This window comes from Talpa europaea (assembly GCF_964194135.1).
Source record: "Talpa europaea genome assembly, chromosome: 11".
Taxonomy (NCBI): Eukaryota; Metazoa; Chordata; class Mammalia; order Eulipotyphla; family Talpidae; genus Talpa; species Talpa europaea.
This window is the reverse complement of record NC_140078.1, coordinates 90,374,567-90,398,336: the sequence shown is the minus strand read 5'-3', so window position 1 is coordinate 90,398,336 and position 23,770 is coordinate 90,374,567. Positions and strand designations below refer to the sequence as shown.

Below are 23,770 nucleotides of genomic sequence, written 5' to 3'. Positions count from 1 at the left end.
TGTGTGCACTTGTGTGCACTGCTGTGTATCCCACTAATTCCAAGGGATCCATAGATACTCTCTGCATCTAAGAAATGCAAATGATAGTGCACCCACATATCTCATTTTATTCAAGAACCCCAGAATCTCTGGTCAAGAATTCAGGCCATCTGTGTCTATGTAGGTTTCCTCTGAATGAGGATGGCTTTAGATCTGGTGCCCAATGGGCTTGGCTGGAATGGAACTTGGAGCAGCCTATCTGGCTCCCCTGCTCTGAAATTACCACCAGACATCTCTAACTACTGCCTTTTGCTTTGCTTTACCCATACAGGTAACAACATTGACTCAGGAGGTCTCCCAGTTGGGGAGAGACATGAGAAACGTGATACAACTTCTAGAAAATGTTCTGTCACCCCAGCAGCCATCCCAATTTTGCTCTCTGCACACCCCCTCTATGTATCCTTCCAGGGACAGCTTACAGACCAGAATGACCTGGAGTACACACCAACCTTGCCTACATTTGCAAGCAGGTGGAGCCGCTTACACCCAAGCACAACTTTGCCGTGGCGACGTCACCTCGGACATTTGGAGCGTGGATCCCTCCTCCGTGGGGAACAGCCCCCAACAAACTGGAGCTCATGAGCAAAATCCCGCAGACCCTGAACTTTATCATACTCGAAATCTTGATTATTCACCTGCCCACTACCAGGTTGTCCAAGAAGGTCATGTGCAATTTCTAAGGTGCATCTCTCCACACTCAGATACCACGCTGACGCCTCTGCAGTCCATTTCAGCAACTCTCTCATCCTCTGTGTGCTCCTCCTCAGAAACATCTTTGCACCTGGTTCTGCCAAGCAGATCAGAGGAGGGCAGCTTCAGCCAGGGAGCTGTGAGTTCCTTCAGTCTGGAAAACTTACCAGGATCTTGGGACCGAGAAGGAATGGCAGCAACCACTACCAAACCTCTGGAGAGCCTTCCCCTGGAAGTGGTCACGAGCACAGCAGAAGGGAAAGATATTAAAGCCATAAATGTATGATACCAACGCACGAGAGACAAATGCCAGTCCCAAACCCACCACTGCATGACAGCCTTTTTTGCCTCTGGTCGGCGTGAAGGAGAGGCAGAGCTGGCAATCCTGCAGAAGAGCATGTGAGAAGCCAGGGAAAGGTAGAACCACCTCCATTCTGTAGCAACCAGTTTCTAGATCCTAGAAGCAGAATAGAAACATTTTCCTGTACAGGTATTAACTTCTGGTCTGTTTGACAGACTTTGGTAAAAATCCAAAGACCCTGAGGGTCTGAGCAGCTAGAAGTCCCAGACAAAGAATTTGTGGATTCATTTTGTCCTAGGTGGCATTTGTGAAATGCAGCAAAGGTTTTTTTTTCTGAGTGCCTGTTTGTCATTCCTGAACAATATCCATAGCACTGTTGGCCTCAGAAGTCCAGCTCCTGCTGATCTATTTTTCTTTTTGTGAAGGCAAAGGGACAATTATCACTGCATGTCATCTCCTAGACAATCAGTCAAATAGAGTTGGTGGCCAGTGGTTAGCTATTGCACGTTATTTGCCATGTAAATGAAAATGTCTTTATTTATCAAAAAAGAGGCTATTTTTATATCCTTGGTATGAAATATGTATTTAAACTATTTAAAATATTTATAAAGAAATGAATGTTTTCTTTTCATTTTGGTTTAAAAACAAGCTTGCCGTTTTAACAAGAAATGCACTACTGTTATGTGTAGTAGATCAAAAATTATTTATTAAGAGGATATAGTTTCAAAAGGAATCCCCCTTTTAGCTGCATGCAGTTTGCAACAAATGTATCCTCACGCTCCTGGATTACAAAAGAAAAGTGAGGTCATATTTTATTAATGAAATAAAAATCTGGACTGAGTGTCAAGGCCATGTGCTCTGGCGTGGGGGTAGGGAGGGTTTCCACCCAGTCACCATGGACTGATGTCAAGACCTTAATGCAAACTCCCCAGGCCGCGCCAGTTGGAATGGCCCTCCTCCAGGCACATTTTCTTGTTCAAGAACCCAAAATTAGTCTGTGGAATATGTGATCACAATACATTGAGCCACCTTGGTCTCAAAATGAGGGGGGAAACCTAGGGTAAGCCTTCCTACCCTCTCTTCTTTTAGAAGCAGCAGTGGATCCATGCAGATTCCACAGGGAAGCAGCAACTGCAGAGTCACATCACACGGGAGCTCCCAGCACCCATAGGATCAGCACTTTAATTTCTTTTCTTTAAAACTCTCAACAATGTTATAAGTTATGCAAAGCAGGTGTTTTGATGTTTATTTTGCGGAGAAAATAAAAACCAGCGATGACACAGCTTGGATGCTGAACACAGTCTAACACTCTTTAAGTTCCCTGTGTCTCAGTCAACATGCAAGTCCAGGTACTGGACTTGGCAGTGACATAAATGCTCTCTCTTAAGTTTTATTATATGGTTAAGAACATCTAGGGTCTAATCATTCCAGATGAAAAAACACTGAATTCACATTCTAGAACCTTCTGTTCTTATTTTCCACCACCAAGCATAAACAGTCCGAATAAACAATGTATCATTAAAGACATCTAAACAAACCAAGACTTCTGTTGTGTGACTCTTGTCCACTAACATAGGCCAGCATGGCAGAAAGGAAAAGATAAACTTCTCTAAGAGAAATGGAAACAGTACCAATTTTTGAGGCAGAGGGACAATTATCACTCAAGATTCAATGCCTTCTACTTCCAATCCTCCCAGATTCAATGTCTCCCTACTTGAATGGGAAAATTAAGGCAAAGGGAACATTTTCAGAGCCAATGAATTCATTTCTATTCCCCCTTTTGCACATCCTGACCTATGTAATCACTAAGTACCATTCAAAAGGAACTATTTGGTGATGGTTCTTGAGTACCCTACAAACCAGCACTGCTATTACTAAAGCTAGTGACGTATAGTTTTTGAGTACTGACTATGTACCAACCCATGTTTAAGAATTAACATGTTTGCTTATAATAATCCTCGTTTTGTAAACAAATACCTGGGAGCCATCTTTTTGAACTCCTAGTCACATCATTTTAAATGATAGCCCAGTACCCTCCACCCCCATGGTGAGGATTTGGAGAAATCCAGTATGATGCTGGGATACAGGCCCATGTTTTTCTAGCCAGTCACCTCTGTATCTGCTAACAGCTATCGTCAGCAGGTGTAAGAACAGCTATCCTCCCTGCCCTGGCGTGAGTGAATACCTAGGAGAAATGAGGGCTTCTGCTGATTTCCTAGAGGAGGACCCTTTGCCCCGTCTGAGTCAGTTCCACCTTCATTCCTCATTAACCCTTTCCCTTGCCATCATTTGAAAACAGGACTATCCCATATCCAAGACAGTTAAGAATGATGCATTTGGGGGTGGGAGTTGTTTGCTTATGTATATTGTGATATTATTCTTTGAAAAGAGAATTCCAAGTTTTCCTACATATTACAAGTTTCCTAAATATCACTGCTATGCAAATAGCGCAAGCCCTTGTCTTCTCATTAGGAATATATTCTTGGATCCCTCTATTTCCCTCACCTACCCACTTTCTGCTGAAGGCAAAACAGGAATCCAGAGGGTAGAGAAGCACATATTTTTTTTTTTTTTATAAAATTTTATTGTTATATTCCCCATACAATTGCAGCCCCCCATTCTGACCCCAATCCCTCCCCTCCCGCCCCCGCCCCCCAAAAAGTGTCTCTGGTTCATAGTTGTTTGTTGATTTTGATTTTCACTTTCTTATAGTTATTCATTTTCCTGGTCCCTTATTTAAGTTTTCTAGATTCCTGCTATGAGTGAGACCATCCGGTATTTTTCTTTTTCTTTTTGGCTTATTTCGCTGAGCATGATCCCTTCCAGCGCCATCCATGTTGCAGCAAATTGCATGTGTTTATCTTTTTTGAATGCTGAGTAATATTCCATGGTATATATGTACCACATTTTCTTGATCCAGTCATCTATTTTTGGGCATTTGGGTTGTTTCCAAAGCTTAGCTATTGTAAACAGTGCTGCTATAAACATAGGGGTGCAGGTGTTCTTTGGAATTGATGTTTCTGTGTCCTTTGGGTAAATACCTAGGAGTGGAATTGCTGGGTCATATGGAAGCTCTATGTTTAGTAGGTCCAGAAATCTCCACACAGCTTTCCACAGTGGTTGGACCAGTTTGCACTCCCACCAACAGTGCAGAAGAGTTCCTTTTTCTCCACACCCTCGCCAACATTTGTTGTTGCTAGTTTTTTTAATATGTGCCATTCTCACTGGTGTAAGATGGTATCTCATGGTAGTTTTGATTTGCATTTCCCTGATGACAAGTGATGTTGAACATTTTTTCATATGCCTGTTGGCCATTTGCATTTCCTCTTCAGAGAAGTTTCTTTTTAGCTCTTCTGCCCATTTTTTGACTGGATTATTTTCTTTGTTGTTGTTGAGACTCATCAGCTCTTTGCAGATTTTTGTGATCAGTCCTTTATCATTAGTGTTGGGTGCAAAAATGTTCTCCCAGTTGGTGGGGTTTCTCTTTGTTTTTGTTATTGTCTCTTTTGCTGTGCAAAAGCTCTTTAATTTGATATAGTCCCAGCTGTTTATCTTTGCCTTCACTATCACTGCTTTGGGTGATGGAGAAGCACATATTTTTTTTTGTCAAATCTATTTTCTTAAAAATAACATTGGAGACTAAAGTCTTCTGTGTAGTTCTAGAAAACTACATAAATATAAATAGATTATATTTTTGATTCAATGTAAGAAATTTCTGGCATTTACAGCTACTTACAAAGAGTTTACTACATTGAGAGAGTAAGATGACTAACAAAGTGTCCTCTCAGAGGTTGCACAACTATTTGACAAGAGTAGTTTTCCAGAAAGTGTGAAGTTAGTAGAATACCAACATTGGGTCCCAAGGGGTATTTGTTTAAAATGAAGAAAATCTGGCTTCAACTTAGTGTCTTTAGGATGGGAAAATATTGATCTGGAATCTATAATATTATAAGATTGAGTTCTAACTAACTTATACATAAGTGAACTAGTATCTAAGTTCTACTAAAGACGTCCTGGATCTATAACTATATAACAGAGAAATCTGCTTATCAGTCATCTAACACTTCAGTTTGAATAATGTATTTCTGAAGGATGTTAATAAAATTAAGATCTCAGCACTTGGCCCCTAAGATATGGGTTGGGCTCCAAGTGATTCTGAGATGGATGTTCCAGGAAACAAGCTAGAAACATGGCTTAAGTGGTATCATTATCCCTTAGATAATGAGGAGTTGTTTCTATGGGAAGTGGCCCAACTACAATTAAAACTGTTAAAACTGACAGTTGTGAGTTATCCTATTTCCATACAGTTTCTAACACATCCATGACTTTTTTCACTAAAGTGATTGATCACTTTCTCCAAGAGAACTCTGAACATCGACTCAAGACTTCAGCTAGCAATGGTTGAGTGCCTACGATGGCCTACTATGTATCATGCTCCTGTACCCCTGGTTTTCTTGCAGTTCTTTGTTTTCTTGTTGAATTTGGTCTTTCCAGAAGGAAAAAGCAAGTGCAAATGCCTCTGACAACTCAGAAAGTTCTTCCCAGATAGAAAGAAATCATTTTGGGTGGGAAACAAGCCAACCACCTGGAAGGGAACTTCTTGTGTCAAGATTATGCTCTTACCCAGAACAATGGAAAAGTGCTCGTTACAAACAGTTCTGGCTAAGGCTACTCCTTCTCATGAAGAGCATACTTCATTTTCTAACATCATCTTTTGGAGGTGTTGCCTTTACTATAGACCCCACCTGCAGCCTTCCCTCAGACTTCCATTTGCACTAAATAAAGTCCCTTGCATACATGCACATCAATGAAAGGCCTTCCTTTGTGTACATTCTGTTTATCTAGAGGCAAACACTCCAAATAGGTATAATGTTGAGAAAGGAGCAGGAGTGCTGCAAGAACATACATGTTTGTTTCCAACCATTTTCCCTTGTTCTGTGACCTCCAACAAGTTTTTTTTAACTCTTCTGAGCCTTAATTTCTTCGCCTAAAAAATCGAGGATTAAGATCTAATTCACTGTAGTCGTGAAGATGTAATAATTTAATGAAGTAATTTATGTGAAAGCACACTGCCTGACACATAATGAATGCTAAGCAAATGTCACTAGGTCTCTGCAAGCTCCCTCCTACTTCCCCTCCCCCTCTCATCTCACCCCTTTCCCCTTCCTTCTGCTCCTGCCTTCCTCGCCCGGCCTATATCTCAGGCTACCTTCTAGAAAATGAACTCCCTGTGAAATCCTCTCTGTGTAGGTCACAATCCAGCTTCCATACTCTGTTCCCTGCCCTTTATTCAGCACAGTATTAACAACCAAGCCAACCTTTACCCTTAAAAAACAGTCATGGAGAAGACACCAGGATAAAAGTATCCTGATTCTGTTCGCAGTTATCTTAACCCCAACCCACGTGGCTTCTGATTTCTTCATCCATCGCTTCTCGGCCTTTTGGCTAAGATCAAGTGATTTCTTCATCCAAATTTTAGTAATTAAGGCTTTATTTTAAATTCTTTGTCACAAACAGACCCAAGAAATTCATCCACTAACATGAGTATATAACATAGACATAGACCTTTTATTCTGTCCATAGTTTCTCTAGGGAAATCAGCTATTGCTTTAGAAATCACACCCCACAGATGACATGCCCATAACCCCAGCCAGAGAAAACCTGAGCACTGTCTGCCAAAATCCTCAGAACTTTCCCTGTGGCAAATGGTCTTGCCCTCTTGCCCACAGCTCCTCCGGCTGGAAGCAGAGATGATGAAATGTCTGCCACTTCACACGGATGCCTTCAAAGCATTCCCTTGGCGTCCCATGGAGTGAGTAGGCCCCTCCAGAGGGAATAAGCTAAATGTCACTCCCTGCAGCTTGTGTCCTGAAAGAATCTTCCTGGAGCTGTGTCATTCAACAGAACCCTGAACAAAGAGCTCACAGAAGACATGAGGACAGCTCGGGGAGGCAGAGCGCACATCTGCACCCGTGGTTCCAGGGGATTAAATAAACTGTGTATTTTAGAAAAAAATCGCTGTGTGGGCAACACTCTGCCTTCCGAGACTATTTTCTTCTGCCTTAGGGTTTTCCCCTATAGAGAAAAGAAGCTGGGAATAGGATGGAATTGAATCATCCAAGGCTCTGGTTTTTGAGCTTTTTGTTTTGCTTTTGTTTTTGTTTACTTTTATGATCTATCTGAGAATAGAACGGACATGTGTGATAAATTTTAGTACAACAAAGAATAAAAGGGGTGGATGTGAAACTAAAAAGTGTGTCTGTGCTTTTCATTTCTATGAGAAACTGTCGGGAAAATGGAGTGGCTCGGCTTTGTTCCACCTTCCCATTGTTAGCCTCCACAGCTGCCACCTGTGGGCTTGTCTGCCTCCCAGGCTTCATTGCCCACACGTTGGCATGTGTTTTGGAGGGCGCTTGGGAGCATGGGTGTGGGGCACCCACACCTTTGATTACAGACACTTGGGCCAAAGAGCCAGAGAGCACAAGGCATGCGCACAGGTAAAGGCAGACAACCTGAGGGTAGGGGGTTCAGTTGCTGCCTCCCTGCCTGCTGGTCTGCCTGTGTCTGGTCCCCTGATTCAGCATTAAAGGCATTTTAGAGATATCAAAGGCTCCAAAATTATCTCCGTCTGCCTGGATCAAGAATGAACCTACCCAGCCCGGGATGGTTGCACGACAGAAACCAATATACTAACTTGAAGGGACTGTTCTCCAGATTATGCTAAGCGATATCAGCCAGGAGAAAGACATGTACAGGATGGTTTCACTCATGTGAAATATGGAGAAAACAAACAAATGGTCAGACAAAACCAAACCAAAGCTCAGAAATCTGACTGTAAAATTGAGAACACCAGAGAGGAAGGGTACCCAATGGATTACCGTGGAGGACTCTGGGTGCCTTGGCGGTGGGTATGATGACATACGTTTGACAGATGTGATCACATAGCTCTGAGTCATATACAGAGTTAGAAAGCATTGTTACCGGGCCTCCCTGATGGTGCAAGGGGTTGAGCACCACACTATGAAGTGATCCGCGGCCTCTGCAGCATGAGTTCGATCCCCGTCCAGCCTGGGAGAAACCCACATGGCAAGGCAGGCCTCTCCTGTCTCGCCTGCTGCTCCCCTCAGCAGTGTATTTTCAGTCAGTCTGCCTACTCTGTTCCCCACTCTGTCTCTGGTGCATCCTCTCACCCCCCGCATCTCTGGCCTGTATGTACCCCAGCTCTTGTATGCATAAATAAATAAATCTTTAAAAAAAAAAAAAAGAAAGCAATGTTACCTCAATAAAAAAAAAAAAAAGAATTCTCTCTAGGGTACAGAACACCCTATCTCTGGTACTTTTTCCAATAGTAAATATTCTACCACTGCAGAGGCCCCTGAACAACCCTGAAAAATAAGCTGCAGCTTATTCTTCACTCTGGTTTATTAGTCCTGATAGAGGATTATTCCTGAACTCAGCAGGTAGGTCAGTGTTAACTGCTGCTAAGGAAAGGGCTCTCCTCAGCAGCATCTCCCAGGGAACACAGAGCCCTCTGGGTGTCTGCAGCCACATGGCCAAGCTCTGAGTGTCTTTGGGGTCTTTGTTGTGATTGGCAGTGATATTTGGGAGTCCCCAGGTTGATACACAGATGTCTAGAAGTTGCCATGGCAACCCATTGCCTGTCATGAGTCCTGAGAGCTCCTCCTGCTCTAACTAGGCAACCTGTAGAACAAAATCAAATTGCCATCTCTGCTTTCTGTACACAAAAGATTTTTGAGCCCTAGATCTGGATCACTCAGCTACCCCTGGTTAACTTACCCAAAATCTCATGCACAGAAAAGAGGTAAAGGGGTCGGCATTGCCAACTCTTGGTCCTCAAAGTGTGGTCTGTGGAGCAATAGCATCAGCTTCATCTGGGAGTTTGTTAAAGATGCAAATCTTGGACCCCAGCCCAGAGCTACTGAATCGAGTCTGCATTTTAACAAGATCCTCAGGTGTACTCGCTACAATTTTAGAAACACTGGGATAAACATTGGTTCTTGGCTCTGGCTACCCATTAGAATCAGTGTGCCCAGATTCCTGGGCTCAACTTCAAAAAATTATATTTATTTTGTCTGAGTGAGACCCAAGTATCAGTCATATTTAGAACTCCTGTGTGACTCCAGTGCACACCCAGAGTTGAAAAAAGCAGTTTTCTGGGACAGTGGTTCTCAAAATGTGGTACCTTGACCAGCAGCAGCACTTGAAACCTGTTAAAAATGCAAATTCTCTGACCTCTTCCCACACCTACAGAGTTAGAAACTCTAGGGCTGGGGCACAATAAACAGGTGATTCTGAGGCCGGCTTACGTTTGAAACTACTACTCTAGTGTGGCCAACAAAGGAAGCAGCATGGACTGGAGGGTCTTAGGCAGGAAGGAGTTTGACTATAAGAAGATATTTAATAAGACATGTTTCATTATCAACCTTCTTCCAGGAGACTCATCATTTTCTTTCAATTTTAAATATTCCTCTTTGCTTTAAAAGCAGACTATGAGATGAAACATATCACTTTCTAATGTGACCAGTCCCCCTACATTGCTATCATTCCTCTTTCCACAGCTTACCCAAATGATATCCTTGTGAAAATTTTCATTTCTAGGAGTATTAGTGTATCTCAATTTTACAAGGCTAACGTTAGTAAAGAATAGTGTTGGTTACAACAAAAGGCCAAAACTACAGGTTTGGCAAACCATGGCTGGGATGAGAAGCTTCTCTCTCAAGACCACAGATGATCTGTCCCAAAGAAAGCAAATAGAATGTTTTTCCCCTTGTTCATTACAGATGGCTGTTATGTTCAGAAACCAGGACTTTATATTTCAACACAGAACCAGCTGCAAAGATAAGCCAGGTGGACAGCTGTATGCTGTTTTGATCACATTCATAGGAAATAACTAATAACCTGTAAAATGATTGCAGAGAGGTTCACACCTTCAAACGCAAAATAATGAGAAAAAGTTTTTGGAGTTCAGAAACGTTCTATATTTATTCTAATGATGTCTACATAACTGTTGCCCCAAATTCTCTGGAACTTTGCTCTTGTCAATTTTATTTCCATATTTATTTTTTTTTTATGTCTCTCATCATTTATTTTTTTTTAAATAATAAATTTTATTTTTATATTCCCCCATACAATTGCAAACGCCCCATTCTGACCCCAATCCTTCCCCTCCTGCCCCCCACCCCCCAAAAAGTGTCTCTGGTTCATAGTTTTTTGTTGATTTTGATTTTCACTTTCTTATATTCATTTTCCTGGTCCCTTATTTAAGTTTTCTAGATTCCTGCTATGAGTGAGACCATCCGGTATTTTTCTTTTTCTTTTTGGCTTATTTCGCTGAGCATGATCCCTTCCAGCGCCATCCATGTTGCTGCAAATTGCATGTGTTTATCTTTTTTGAATGCTGAGTAATATTCCATGGTATATATGTACCACATCTTCTTGATCCAATCATCTATTTTTGGGCATTTGGGTTGTTTCCAAAGCTTAGCTATTGTAAACAGTGCTGCTATAAACATAGGGGTGCAGGTGCTCTTTGGGATTGATGTTTCTGTGTCCTTTGGGTAAATACCTAGGAGTGGAATTGCTGGATCCTATGGAAGCTCTATGTTTAGTAGGTCCAGAAATCTCCACACAGCTCTCCATAGTGGTTGGACCAGTTTGCACTCCCACCAACAGTGCAGGAGAGTTCCTTTTTCTCCACACCCTCGCCAATATTTGTTGTTGCTAGTTTTTTAATATGTGCCATTCTCACTGGTGTGAGATGGTATCTCATGGTAGTTTTGATTTGCATTTCCCTGATTACAAGTGATGTTGAACATTTTTTCATATGTCTGTTGGCCATTTGCATTTCCTCTTCAGAGAAGTTTCTTTTTAGCTCTTCTGCCCATTTTTTGACTGGATTATTTTCTTTGTTGTTGCTGAGTCTCATCAGCTCTTTGCAGATTTTTGTGATCAGTCCTTTATCATTAGTGTTGGGTGCAAAAATGTTCTCCCAGTTGGTGGGGTTTCTCTTTGTTTTTGTTATTGTCTCTTTTGCTGTGCACAAGCTCTTTAATTTGATGTAGTCCCAGCTGTTTATCTTTGTCTTCACTATCACTGCTTTGGGTGATGTGTCTGTAAAGATGTCTTTGATGTGCAAATCCCGTAGTGTTTCGCCTATATTTCCTTCTATGTATTTTATGGTTTCAGGTCTTATGTCTAGTTCTTTAACCCATTTTGAGTTGATTTTTGTGTATGGTGTGAGGTAGTGGTCAAGCTTCATTCTTTTGCATGTAGCGACCCAGTTTTCCCAGCACCATTTATTGAACAAACTTTCTTTGCTCCAATGCATAGTCTTTGCTCCTTTGTCAAAGATTAGTTGACCATAAATCTGTGGGTTTATTTCTGGATTTTCTATTCTATTCCATTGGTCTGTATGTCTGTTCTTGTTCCAATACCATGCAGTTTTGATGATTATGGCTTTGTAGTATAGTTTGAAGTCTGGGAGTGTGATGCCTCCATTTCCTTCTTTTTTTTTTCAGTAGAGCTTTGGCTATTCGGGGTTTTTTGTGATTCCATATGAATTTCATCAATAATTGTTCTATTTCTTTGAAGAATGCCATTGAAATTTTGATTGGAATAGCATTGAATCTGTATATTGCTTTTGGTAGGATGGCCATTTTAATAATGTTTATTCTTCCAATCCATGAGCAGGGGATGTCTTTCCATTTCTTTGTGTCTTCTTCTATTTCTTTTAACAGTGTTTTATAGTTTTCTTTGTATAGATCCTTTACCTGTTTTGTTAGATTTATTCCCAAATATTTGATTTTTTTTGTTTCGATAACAAAAGGGATGGTTTTTTTGATTTCTTCTTCTTCAGATTTATTGTTTGTGTATAGGAAGGCTACTGACTTTTGCATGTTGATTTTGTATCCTGCCACTTTACTGAATTGATTGATGAGTTGAATTAGTTTTTCTGTGGAGATTTTGGGGTTCTCTATGTATATTATCATATCATCTGCAAATAGTGATAGTTTGACTTCTTCTTTTCCTATTTGGATTCCTTGGATGTCTTTCTCTTGTCTTATTGCTCTGGCTAGGACTTCCAGTATTATATTGAAAAGCAGTGGTGAGAGTGGACATCCTTGTCTTGTTCCAGATCTTAATGGAATTGCTTTCAGCTTTTCACCATTGAGAATGATACTGGCTGTTGGCTTGTTATAGATGGCCTTTATGATGTTGAGGTATGTTCCTTGTATCCCAAGAATTTCAAGGGCTTTTATCAAGAATGGGTGTTGCACTTTGTCGAAAGCTTTCTCAGCATCTATTGATATTATCATATGGTTTTTATATTTCTTTTTGTTGATGTGTTGGATAACGTTGATTGATTTTCGGATGTTAAACCATCCTTGTGCCCCTGGAATGAATCCAACTTGGTCGTGGTGAATTATCTTATGGATACATTGTTGGATTCTGATAGCTAAAATTTTATTGAGGATTTTTGCATCAGTGTTCATTAGGGAGATTGGCCTATAGTTTTCCTTTTTTGTGTTGTCCTTATTCGGTTTTGGTATTAGTGTAATATTGGCTTCATAGAACGTGTTTGGTATTGTCCCTTCCTTCTCAATTTTTTGGAAGAGTTTGTGAAGGATAGGCACTAATTCGTCTCTGAATGTTTGGTAGAATTCATTTGTAAATCCATCAGGTCCTGGGCTTTTGTTTTTGGGAAGGTTTTTGATTACCATTTCAATTTCGCTGCTTGTAATTGGTCTGTTTAGGTGTTCTATTTCTTCTTTATCTAGCTTTGAGTGATTGTAGAGTTGTAGGAATTTGTCCATCTCCTCTAGATTGTTGAACTTGTTTCCATATAACTGTTCATAGTAGTTACTGATTATTCTTTTGATTTCTGCTGTGTCCGTTGTGATTTCTCCTCTTTCATTTATGATCCTGTGTATTTGTGCTTTCTCCCTTTTTTCCTTTGTGAGCCTGGCTAGGGGTTTGTTTATTTTATTTATTTTTTCAAAGAACCAGCTCTTGGTTTCATTGATCTTTTGGATTGTTTTTTTTAGTTTCAATTTCATTTATTCCTGCTTTGGTTTTTATTATTTCTTTTCTTCTACTGGTTTTGGGGGTTTTTTTTGTTGTTCTTTTTCTAGATCTTTGAGCTTCGAGATTAGGTTGTTTCTTTGAGTTCTTTCTTGTTTTTTGATGTGAGCTTCTATTGCTATATATTTTCCTCTTATTACTGCTTTTGCTGCATCCCATACATTTAGGATATTGGTGTCTTCCTTGTCATTCAATTCAAAGAATTTTTTAATTTCTTCTTTGATCTCCTCGTTAGTCCAGTGGTCTTCCAGTAGTGTGGCTTTTAATCTCCATGAGGGTATGGTAGTTCCTTGCCTTCTTTTTATGATTTATTTCTAGTTTGATGCCTTCGTGGTCAGAAAAGATGGTTGGTATGATTTCAATCTTGGTGTATCTGTTGATGTTTGTCTTGTGCCCCAGTATGTGATCGATTCTGGAGAATGATCCGTGTGCACTTGAGAAAAATGTGTACTCCGTTTTTTTTGGGTTTAGTGTTCTATAGATGTCTGTTAAGCCCAAATGCTCTAGGTCCTTATTTAGAGCTTTAGTTTCTTTATTTATTTTTTGTCTTGTTGATCTATCCATTGTTGATAGTGGTGTGTTGAAGTCTCCCACTACGTATGTGTTTTCTCTGATGTCTGTTTTCAGAGAGGACAACAGTTGTCTGATATTTTGGTGCTCTTTTGTTTGGTGAGTATATGTTAATGAGTGTTATTTCTTCTTGAAGTATTGTCCCCTTAATCATAATGTAGTGACCATTGGGGTCTCTTTTTATTTTTTTGAGTTTGAAGTCTGTTTTATCTGATATAAGTATAGCTGTTCCTGCTTTCTTTTTTGGCCCATTTGCTTGTAGGTTTGTTTTCCATCCTTTGACTTTGAGCCTAATTTTATCTTTTGTAGCTAAATGTGTTTCCTGGAGACAGCAAAAGGTTGGGTTTTGTTTCTTAATCCAGGCTGCAACTCTGTGTCTTTTTATTGAAGAGTTTAGTCCATTTACATTTAGAGTTAATATTGATATGTTAGCATCTGTATTTGCCATTATGTTTGTCTTTCCTTTGATTTTATTTATTTATTCTTTTGATAACTTTTTTTTTTTTTTTGGTCTTCTTTCGTTGTTATTCGTCCCTCTGAGGTTCTGGCTTTAGGATTCCTTGTAGTATTTTTTGGAGTGGGGGTTTAGTCGCAATGAAATTCCGGAGTTTCTCTTTGTCTGGGAAGGTCCATATTCTTTCTTCATGGAGGAAAGAGAGCTTTGCGGGATAGAGTATTCTTGGTTGGCATCTGTTTTCTTGGAGTCTGTTGACTATGTCCCTCCACTCTCTCCTTGCCCGTAGTGTTTCTTCAGAGAAGTCTGATGTCAGCCTGATTGGTTTTCCTTTGAATGTTATCTGTTTCTTCCCTCTTGTCAGCTTCATTATTTTTTCCCTTGTCCTGGATTCTTGGGAGCTTTACTATTATGTGTCTTGCTGTGTTTTTCCTTTGTCGTGGAAGTTTGGTGTTCTTCTTGCTTCTTGTATATCAATTTTCAGCTCCTTCTTCGCATTTGGGAAGTTCTCTTCAATTATATCCATGAATATTTTCTCTGTTCCCACATCTCTCGCCTCTCCTTCTGGAATTCCTATAACTCTTATATTTCCTTTCCTCATGGAGTCAGATAGTTCCCGAAGTCTTTCTTCATTCTTTTTCCTTCATACTTCTCTTTCCTTTTCTGTTTTGGTTCTTTTTATTTCTGTGTCTTCAAGAGTACTTATTCGCTCTTCCATTTCACCTATTCTGCTTTCATTGCTTTTCCCAGAGTTCTTTAGTTCCTCCATTAATTCTTTGATCTCCTGCATTTCTTTTACTTCCCTCTTTAGGGACTCAATTTCCTTCTTCTGATCTATCACTTTTTTATCATGGCAATTTTAAATTCTCTTTCTGGAAGGCTCAGAAGTTCTTCCAAGTTGCTGTCGTTGCAATCTGGGGAGTGGTTTTCTTTTTGTGGTGTGCTTCTTTCCTGAGGAGTTGTTAGGTTGCGTGTGGTTCTTCTACTCCCTACTGTCTGTTTTCTAATTTGTCGTATGCGTTGGGACACTGTGTTGCTCGGACTGACTGGTATCTTGGGTGAACTTCTCCGCTCCCCTCTGGCTCTTCCAGGAGCCATCTCTGTCTTCTGGGGGAGCTTTCTGCTGGTTTTAGGCAGTTTTTACTGAAGAAATGTCCCTGTTCTAAAATGGCGAAGTGGGATGCAGTCCTTGCGCCTCCGGTTTCAGGCACACTCTTCTGCGCACCCGGTCTGCCCCGGACGTGGGTGCCTGCTCCCTCTGTGGGCTCAGACTGCTGGTCGGAAGGGGCCTGGCGTGGGCTAACTTCCCAGCTGGTCACTGGGTCCTCCAGAAGCCTTCTGCCCTTTTCAAGCAGAAGGCTTAAAAATTTCTTAAGAAATTTCCTGTTCTATGGGGTGTTAGTGACTTTTTTTTCCTGGTCGCTAGGTGGCGCCAGAGATCTCTCCTATTGTCCTTGGGGGGCTGTTTTTCGCCTCCCCCCACCCCGTGGGACAGGCAACAGAGCGGGAATGATAGGGTACACCTCAACAGCTTTGTGGTGCTGTGTCTGCCTTGTGCCCCACCGTCGTGGGGAACCCACGCCCCTAATTTCGTGCCCCGGGTCTCAGTTCCAAAGCCCTCAGTTCCAGGACGCGGGCTGTAGCCCAGTTCAGTGGCGCGGGAATGGCGCCTTTTGCACCGCTCCCGTGCCTGGGCGCCTGGTTCCTGCTTACTCAGGGAGGGACCTTCACCTCAGTGAGGACCTCCGCGCGTCTCCCCGCAAGCCTAGGTCGCAGGCGCGGGGACCTGGGCAGCCGCGATCCCGGTCTGCACTTGCTTTTCAAGCGCGCCCAGCGCGCTGCTTTTCCGCGCACGCTTACCGGCAGCCCGGGCTGTGTGCGCGTCTCCCGGGGTCTTTGTTCTTCTCTAATGGCGCCCGGAGCCGTTCGCTCACCGCCGCGGCGAATCCTGCAGGGTTCTCCGCAGCTCCCGTTCACGGGGTGTGGTGGCTGCAATAGTTCCTTTCCACTCACAGTCCCGCTTGCTGCGTCGTTTGTTCTTGTTGGCCGTTTTGGTTTGTTGTTTCCCTCCTCTCTGCCGGTCAGAGAGTGCCGCCTCTGTGGGTGGGGGAGGGGAGCAGGGTTCTGCGCTTCCCTCCCTTCTCGTCCTCTTTTATGGCCACTTTCTTCTTCGGGTAGTTTGCTGGAGTCACCCGTTTATCTTCCGTGTCCCAGTTCTCACTGGGACCTGCCGCTTTTCCTCCCTATTAACTTTTTTTAATGGGAGATCTTACTCGCAGAGTCTCCTTGCCGCCATGTTGCTCCGCCGCCCTTATTTCCATATTTAAAGCAAGTTAATAGGTCTGAATTTATCTAATATGTAATTAAAATATTAACAGAGATATTTTCTGAGATAAATGTAAATATGAAATCTGGACTGAGGTGAACTGAGCTTTTAACTCCACTCCTTGACTATTTGACTTTGGACAAGACAATTCTTAGACTCGTCATTCCTTCATCTCTGAAATGGGATGCCCTCATTTGACTTTCCCCAGAATTTTATCTTGATTTCTCTAAAATTAAAATTTCAATGAAATCCTTTAAGGGATGACTTCAGGAAACACAGAAAGAGAATTGGGAACATGAGACAAATAGGGGATGGAAGCCACTAAGAAATGTATAATTGAGCAGATAATCATGAGCAACTGGACTCAGTGGAACTACTAGTTGTGGGAAATATTGTAGAACATGATATCGAGTTGCCCTTTCTGAGGAGAAAGAACCTAGAATATTCTCTATCTCTCATCTGTCAATGGCTAAGGGATGATCCCAGAGACATTAACCCCTCAGTATACTTGGCCTACACCTTGCAGAGGCAAAGACAAAGCCTTAGCTTTGTCACAGGTGCCTTGGACATGAAGGGAGTATTATGTGCACACCAGATATTAACAAGCACCAATGACCAGCAGAATCAGACCCAGTAAAAAGGCAGAAGCCATACCTTAATTTGAACAAGAAATACTGAATGTAAAAATCATTAATTATTTAGGGAGGATGAGCTCCTAAAGAGATGAGAGAATGCAAACTACTGAATGGTGAAGGGAGAGTTTCCAAGGAAGGAACAAATTTGGAAGAAGGGTCTTCAAGGATCAAAGCTTTGTTGGAGAAGGTGTACACAGAGCTCATGAATGGCAGAGAAGTTTGCTGCTTGCCTGAATCAGAGATGTCCATAGTTGCTGGACTGAGGCTGGAGGGCAGCGAAATACAAAATACAAGCAGGGCAAACAGCAACCCTCCTGCTGGAGTGCAGGTGGACCAATGCTGGCACCAGAACTGACCAGCTGAAGATGAGCATCACTAGTGTCCAATACACTACAGGTCACTATGTACTACAGGAGCCAAGCAAGAGCCAGCTCACCAGAAAACAGAAGCCCCCCTTTTTTCCTAGCAGTGTCTCTCTAGCACCGTCTACTGGCACAGGGGAAATATTTACACATCTTACTCCAGCATCTACAAAGGCAAAGAAGCAGGGTAGTGAAGGGTAGATTTCAAGGTGAAAGGTGATAATCTGACACAAGGTAGCACTATTTACACAAAATAATCCTATATAAAGTACATGTAATAACATGTATGAAAATTAATTTTTTAGACTGAAAAGTTTCATTGGTAATAATCTTGATTAAGTGTTTTTATTGAAAACCATCATTAGCATTACTGCTGGTAACAAAAATGTGACTTTTGCTGACAACACTGAGCTTCACTTTTTCTAAAAAATTTTTAGCATATGATCTTCTTAATGGGGTTTGTATTCTGTGTCAGAATGCAATGAATTGACTCCTGTGTCTGTGCACATCTTTTGTTGTCTAGAATTCATTTAATGGGAGCCAAGTCTTTTTTCTGCAATTAACAAGTATAATAAATCCATTTTAATCCAAGAATAGAAGAGCTCCTGCATATCTTTAATTCTTTCACTGCAAATGTTGATAGGCAGTAGGGAAATGAAGGGTATGCCTAGCGTACAAGGTTAATAAGCTGAAGCTGAGCTGTTGGAATGTCTTTGCTTCCTCTTCTCAAAGATTGTCAGGAAATTGCTTCTCCTTCTCTCACCAGGGTTAGTCAGAGTTAGAGAGAGTGTAACCAAAAACACTGATTTGAAATCCTGTGATCTAATATACTCTTCTCTCTTATCCTCCTTACTAGTGATAAAACAGTTAATTAAAATATCACCTTGAGATGTCTGTATCATATAAGCATCCAATTAATTAACCTTTCCACTAAATGAATTAATTTCTTGACCCATCAATATGCTTCTGGCTATTAATTTATTGTTTCCTTTCAATTACCATCAATGTTCATCATCAATCATGACTCTTGAAAATAGAAAAACAATCTGTCTTAGGATCTGCTGAAAGATCAAGAGAATCCTTCTTACTTGTCCCTCCTTCTGGCTTCATGAAGCTTCAAAGAACATCATAGGGATATATTCCTGGTATAGTGTAACTCATGGGCATCAAAACCAAAAGACTAAAAGAGGCCACGTGACCATGGATTGTGGCACACATTCTTTTTGAGTTGGATCACGGCAGGACTATTGGCATCTTGAAGGAAATTACAACCCAGTGGTTAAAGAGTTGGTAGAGGACCACTGACTGATGTGCAGGGTGAACTGAATTGGACCAAGTGGTTCCTGAAACATTTTCTGGCTTAAGATTCTCCAGCCATGGGGAAAGCAAAGAAAAGTAGGTCTAAAAAAATATTCCATGGGTCACCTGAACACTATTCAGATGTGACCAAAACTGAAACTGATAAGCCAAAGAAGCATGAAGGAGACAGTCTATTCAAGAGCGAGAATCATTTGGATAGTAAATATTCAAGTAATTCATGCCCCAACTCACAAAACTTAAGGAAACCCAACTTCCAGAACCACCAGAGAAAACTATCACCCATCTTTCCTCTGACGATTCCAGGACCAATTCTGAGCTGGTTAATTTGCCCACCTTTGGTTTCAGCAGAGAACTGATGGGGGGCAGCAAGCGGCAAGAGACTAAACATGAAATAACAGAATTGGAAAGTACAGCGCTCTGCGTTCAGGTTATCCACAGCTCTGGGGAGGTCCCAGTTGTCCCGTTAGGGTTTAAGTAAATGAGTCTCCCTGTTGGCATCCAATGCCCTTCCTCCAAGGCACTCCATCCACGTTTTACTTCTTCTGAAATCAGCAAAAGATGACTGAGTACCTTCTAGATATTGGTACTTTAAATATATGTTCTCCTTTAATCCTCCAACTTAATAAAATGCTTTCTTATCTCTATATTCCAAATAACAAAGCAGAGACTGAGAAACTACGCCATTTTCAACAGTAAATAGAAAGCATGGTCCTTTTCAGAGATTCCAGATGCCACACAGCATAACTCCACAGAGCTGTTAGATTGCTCTCAGGCAATCCTGGGTATTTATAAGCACACACCTAACCCTCTACTGAGCTTGAACTTAGAAAACACATCTCATTAATAAGCACACATTTGTAAGTGCTTTTATTTGAGCCTCCTGATAAACTTATTAGCAGAGCAAATGACACTAGGTTTATTTTATAGATGAGGATATTGAAGCAAGGTTGAACAGGGAAGCTAAACCACAGAGAAACAAAAATGAGTAATATTTAATGGAAACTTACAGGGTAATCAGCACTACACTCAGAGTTTTATATATTAATTCATTTTGTCCTGACGATAATCCTATCAGATAGTGTATCACCATCATTTCATAGTTGAGAAAACAGGAATAAAATTAGTTAAATAACATATACAAAGCCACATTCCTGATAAGTGGCTGAACTATGACTTAGCCTAGTTATATTAGTTCCAGAATCTGTGTTCATAGCTCTTGATCCTAATCCAGGATTGTGCTGGTTTATCAGCTCTGTGCCTCTTCAGGTTGTAAGGCAGCCAAGATAACCAAAGACTTTCACTAGATTTATATTCCGAACATAGCAAAGGACAGAATCTGGCACAAAATGGCTGTGTGGAAATGTGACCCAAAGGCCAATCTAGAAAATAACCATTATCTGCAGAGGAATTAATAATCATTATAAGGCTTCACATGACACATTTAGCACTCAAGGCAAATTACTGAAATGACATTTAAATTGGCCTTTGCTGAGAGTGTTGTTGGTGAGAAAACTATGGTGACCACACCTGAGGGAAGGAATCCTGTATTTTAGAAAAACAAAAAAGGATTTTAAATAAAGGTGTATCATTAATTAATTAAAATAATGATATGTCGGGGCACAAGGGGCTAAGACACAGCACTGTGAAGCTCTCCACAGCCACTGCAGCACGAGTTCAATCCCCGACCAGGGAGCAACCCACATGGCACAGCAGACCTCTCCTGACTCGCCCGCTGCTCCCCTCAGCAGTGTACTTCAGTAGACCTGCCTGTTCTGTTCCACACTCTGTCTCTGGTGAATCCTCTCAACTCTGACACTTCTGGCCTGTACCCCAGTTCTTGTATGCAAAAATTAATAAATCTTTAAAATAAATGAATAAATAAATAAAATAGTGATATGTCATTAATTAAAAAATATTTGAAATAAAAAAATAAATAAATCAGCCATCCCGAAAGTTATGTTCTTGTGCTTCCAGATCTCCCATCAACTACACAGCAAAAATGGGATGTAAATAGGATTTAGTGTGGTGTTCCAAATTTGAGTGCAAAAAATGGATCCCCACATAGCATCTCCATAAAATCTTAACAATTATCAACCTCTTTCTTTCCTGTGGTCCTCTTTGAGGGATCCTGTGAAGATTTTTGTATACCTGAGAGTACAGACTACCCAGAAAATAATCTAAATACTTTGCATTACCATTCTTATTTTCTAAAATATGGAAATTGCCTAAGTCAGTAACTCTGATATGCAACTAGTGATTTAAAAAAAAAATACACTCAGGGGCCTCCCCGGTGGCGCAGCGGTTGAGCGCTGGGTTGCAAAGCTGCCCGCGGCCTCTGCGGCGCCGGTTCGATCCCCGGCTGCTCCCCGGCCACCAGAGGAGGGTCCCACATGGCGCGCAGACCTCTCCTGCCGCCCGCTGCTTCCCTCAGCAGTGTGTTTCGGTCCTTCTGCCTGCTCTGCTCCCCGCTCTGGCTCTGGTGAATTCTCTCACCCTCCCGCGCCTCTGACTGTACCCAGTGCATGTATAAACAAAACAAACAAACATAATAAATAAAATAAAATAAATAAATAAATAACATGCCTCTATAAAAAAAAAAAAAATACACTCAGAGGTTTTATTCCTCTAAACCAAAATGGCAAGGTATTCACATGCCAACACTCTAGACAGGAAGACTTTCTCCTCAGTTTCTCATTAATACAGGCATTAGTTAAACATGACTCTTGTTATCCCACTTAAACTCTCCTAGGTTAAACATAGTTTTGATTGATCCCCCATTCTGCCAAAGTACTAGAATGAAGCCCCTATTATTTATAAAGCTGAGACTTAAAAAATATCTCTGCCTTCTCCCCCATGATGCAAAATCTCTCCAACCTCAACTCATCCCTTAATTCAAAGTTGAAATAGCAACACAAGAGCGCTGGCTGAAAACCGCGATAAAATATTTCCATCATTTCCTCAGAGATCGCTGCCAAAAATCAAGGTTATTGGCCCACCTGGAGCGTAAATAGACTTTGAAAACCATATGTCAAAGGACCTCAGCTTAAATTACTCACTTGGGCTTGCTCAGAAGTTGGTTTCTCAAAGAGAGGGCGATGCGGGTGGGCATGGTCAGAGCAAGACTACAGAATGGCTGCTTGATTTGATTGCCCTAAATAACAAGAGAAGGGATGATTCACTTGGTGTCATTCATTTATTGAAAAACAAACAGCTAAATTTGCCATTTACAGAGAGGATATTTGACAGAGCAAAGAGGACTTCAGATCTTTTCTAAGAAATCATCTACAGTTTTTAGTAGTCGCGATGAATGTCTGTCTTTGCTAGGGCAGTTTGTAGATAGCTCAGTGTTAAAGCAACTTCTGATGTGAATCCCCATAAATGTCTCCTGGCATTTATGCCCATGGATGGATCCCTTTCCCTTGAGTGTGGACTGGATCTAGTGACTTTCTTCAAATGAACAGAAACAGCCACAGTGATGCAGTATCATTTCCATTATTGGGTAACGAAAGACTGACTTCTCTCTAGCTGGCGTTTTTTTCTCTTGGGTTTTGACTTACTTCTGTGATGAAATGTGTCACCAAGCAAGGAACTGAGTGAGGACACCCTCTGGTACACTTCCAGCCAGGAACTGAGGTCTTCTGCCCAGCAGCCTGCAGAGAACTGAATCTTGCCAACAACAATGGAATGAACTTAGAAGCTGATCCTGCTCTGGTTGAATTTGAATTGAATTTTGCAGCTTCTGCCTTTATTTTGACTGCAACCTTATAGAAGACTCTGAATTTGAGTTGAATTTTGCAGCTTCTGCCTTTATCTTGACTGCAGCCCAGATTCCTGACCCACACAACTGTGATATAATATTTAACAAGTTTTGAGGGATAATTTGCTATCTAGTACAGGTAACTAATAAGAATGGAGGAATATGTTTTTAAATTGAGCAGAAACCTTATCACCCCTTCTCAGTATAACAGCAGCCACACACACACACACACAATCACTCATGATCCTGGGGCCCTTTGGTGAGCATGGCACAAGGCAAAAAGGCCTTAAAAGGTTTTTCATTCAGAGTTGAACAGTTCTTAGTCTAAAAACTAAAAAACAGCGTGCTCTCCCTTTGGACAGAACAGGAAAGCACTCATGATTTATTGGCCTTTCACTCTGCACAGCCTTGTCCAGACTCTCCAGTTACAATGCGGTTGATTAGACTTCTGCTTCCTATAGTTCTCTCTCAGAATTCACAGCCCTCTGACCACAATGATTGGCTTACATGGTTTCCAAGTCTCTTGCAGATGGTGCTACTGTCCATCTTGTGCTGATTGTTACAAGCTTCCATCTCCATCCTATCCCAATAACTGCAGTATTATTAGCTCCAATTTATGCACAAGGAAATCTGAGAACAATCACATGACATGGAAGGGGAAGAGCCAAGAATAGAATCCAGTCTCAAGGGCTCGTCCCTTGGATCACTCAACTTCTCAGGAGCAGATTCTTTGTGGGAACAGAAAATGAATTTCAAGACTTTCAGTTCTATCTATTTCTGCACTAACATCCTGCACTTAATACCAGCCTCTTGTTTTCTTGAATTGTAAGATCCCTCTGCCAGTTTTGTGGTTTCATAAGTTCATTCTGATCTCGTCCCCCAAAGTCTTAGAATCTTTGACTCCAGAATCCTACACTCTTTTCCAAACATTCTCTCTAACCTTCTTGAAAGACCTAGAAAGTCAAGGATTGTGAAGTTTACCACTCCTGGACTCCATCTTTGGTTCTTCTGTGTACTAGATACATGACTTTTGATCAAGTTGAATAATATCGCTTATCCTCAATTTCCTAACAGTTTCTGGGGGAAAAATAGGGATAAGCATGTGTTTAAAATAATTAAATGAGATGCCAGATATAAAACATCAGCCCTGTATCTGCCACATTGTAGGTGCTCAGCAACTCAATTCCTCAATTCTCTTCTACCTGTTACCCTAT

General features: G+C 41.2%; 1 protein-coding gene across 1 annotated transcript in view; it reads left to right on the top strand.

Annotated features, from left to right (window-relative positions):
- The window catches only part of KCNH8 (potassium voltage-gated channel subfamily H member 8), a gene marked incomplete at both ends in the record, with an annotated part of 247,880 nt that extends 246,865 nt beyond the window's left edge, over positions 1 to 1,015 (top strand). The window contains one exon of the mRNA XM_084247027.1: positions 311 to 1,015. Coding sequence (XP_084103153.1) covers positions 311 to 1,015 — 705 coding nt within the window. The remainder of the gene's footprint in view (positions 1 to 310) is intronic.
- Between the last annotated feature and the right edge of the window lie 22,755 nt (positions 1,016 to 23,770).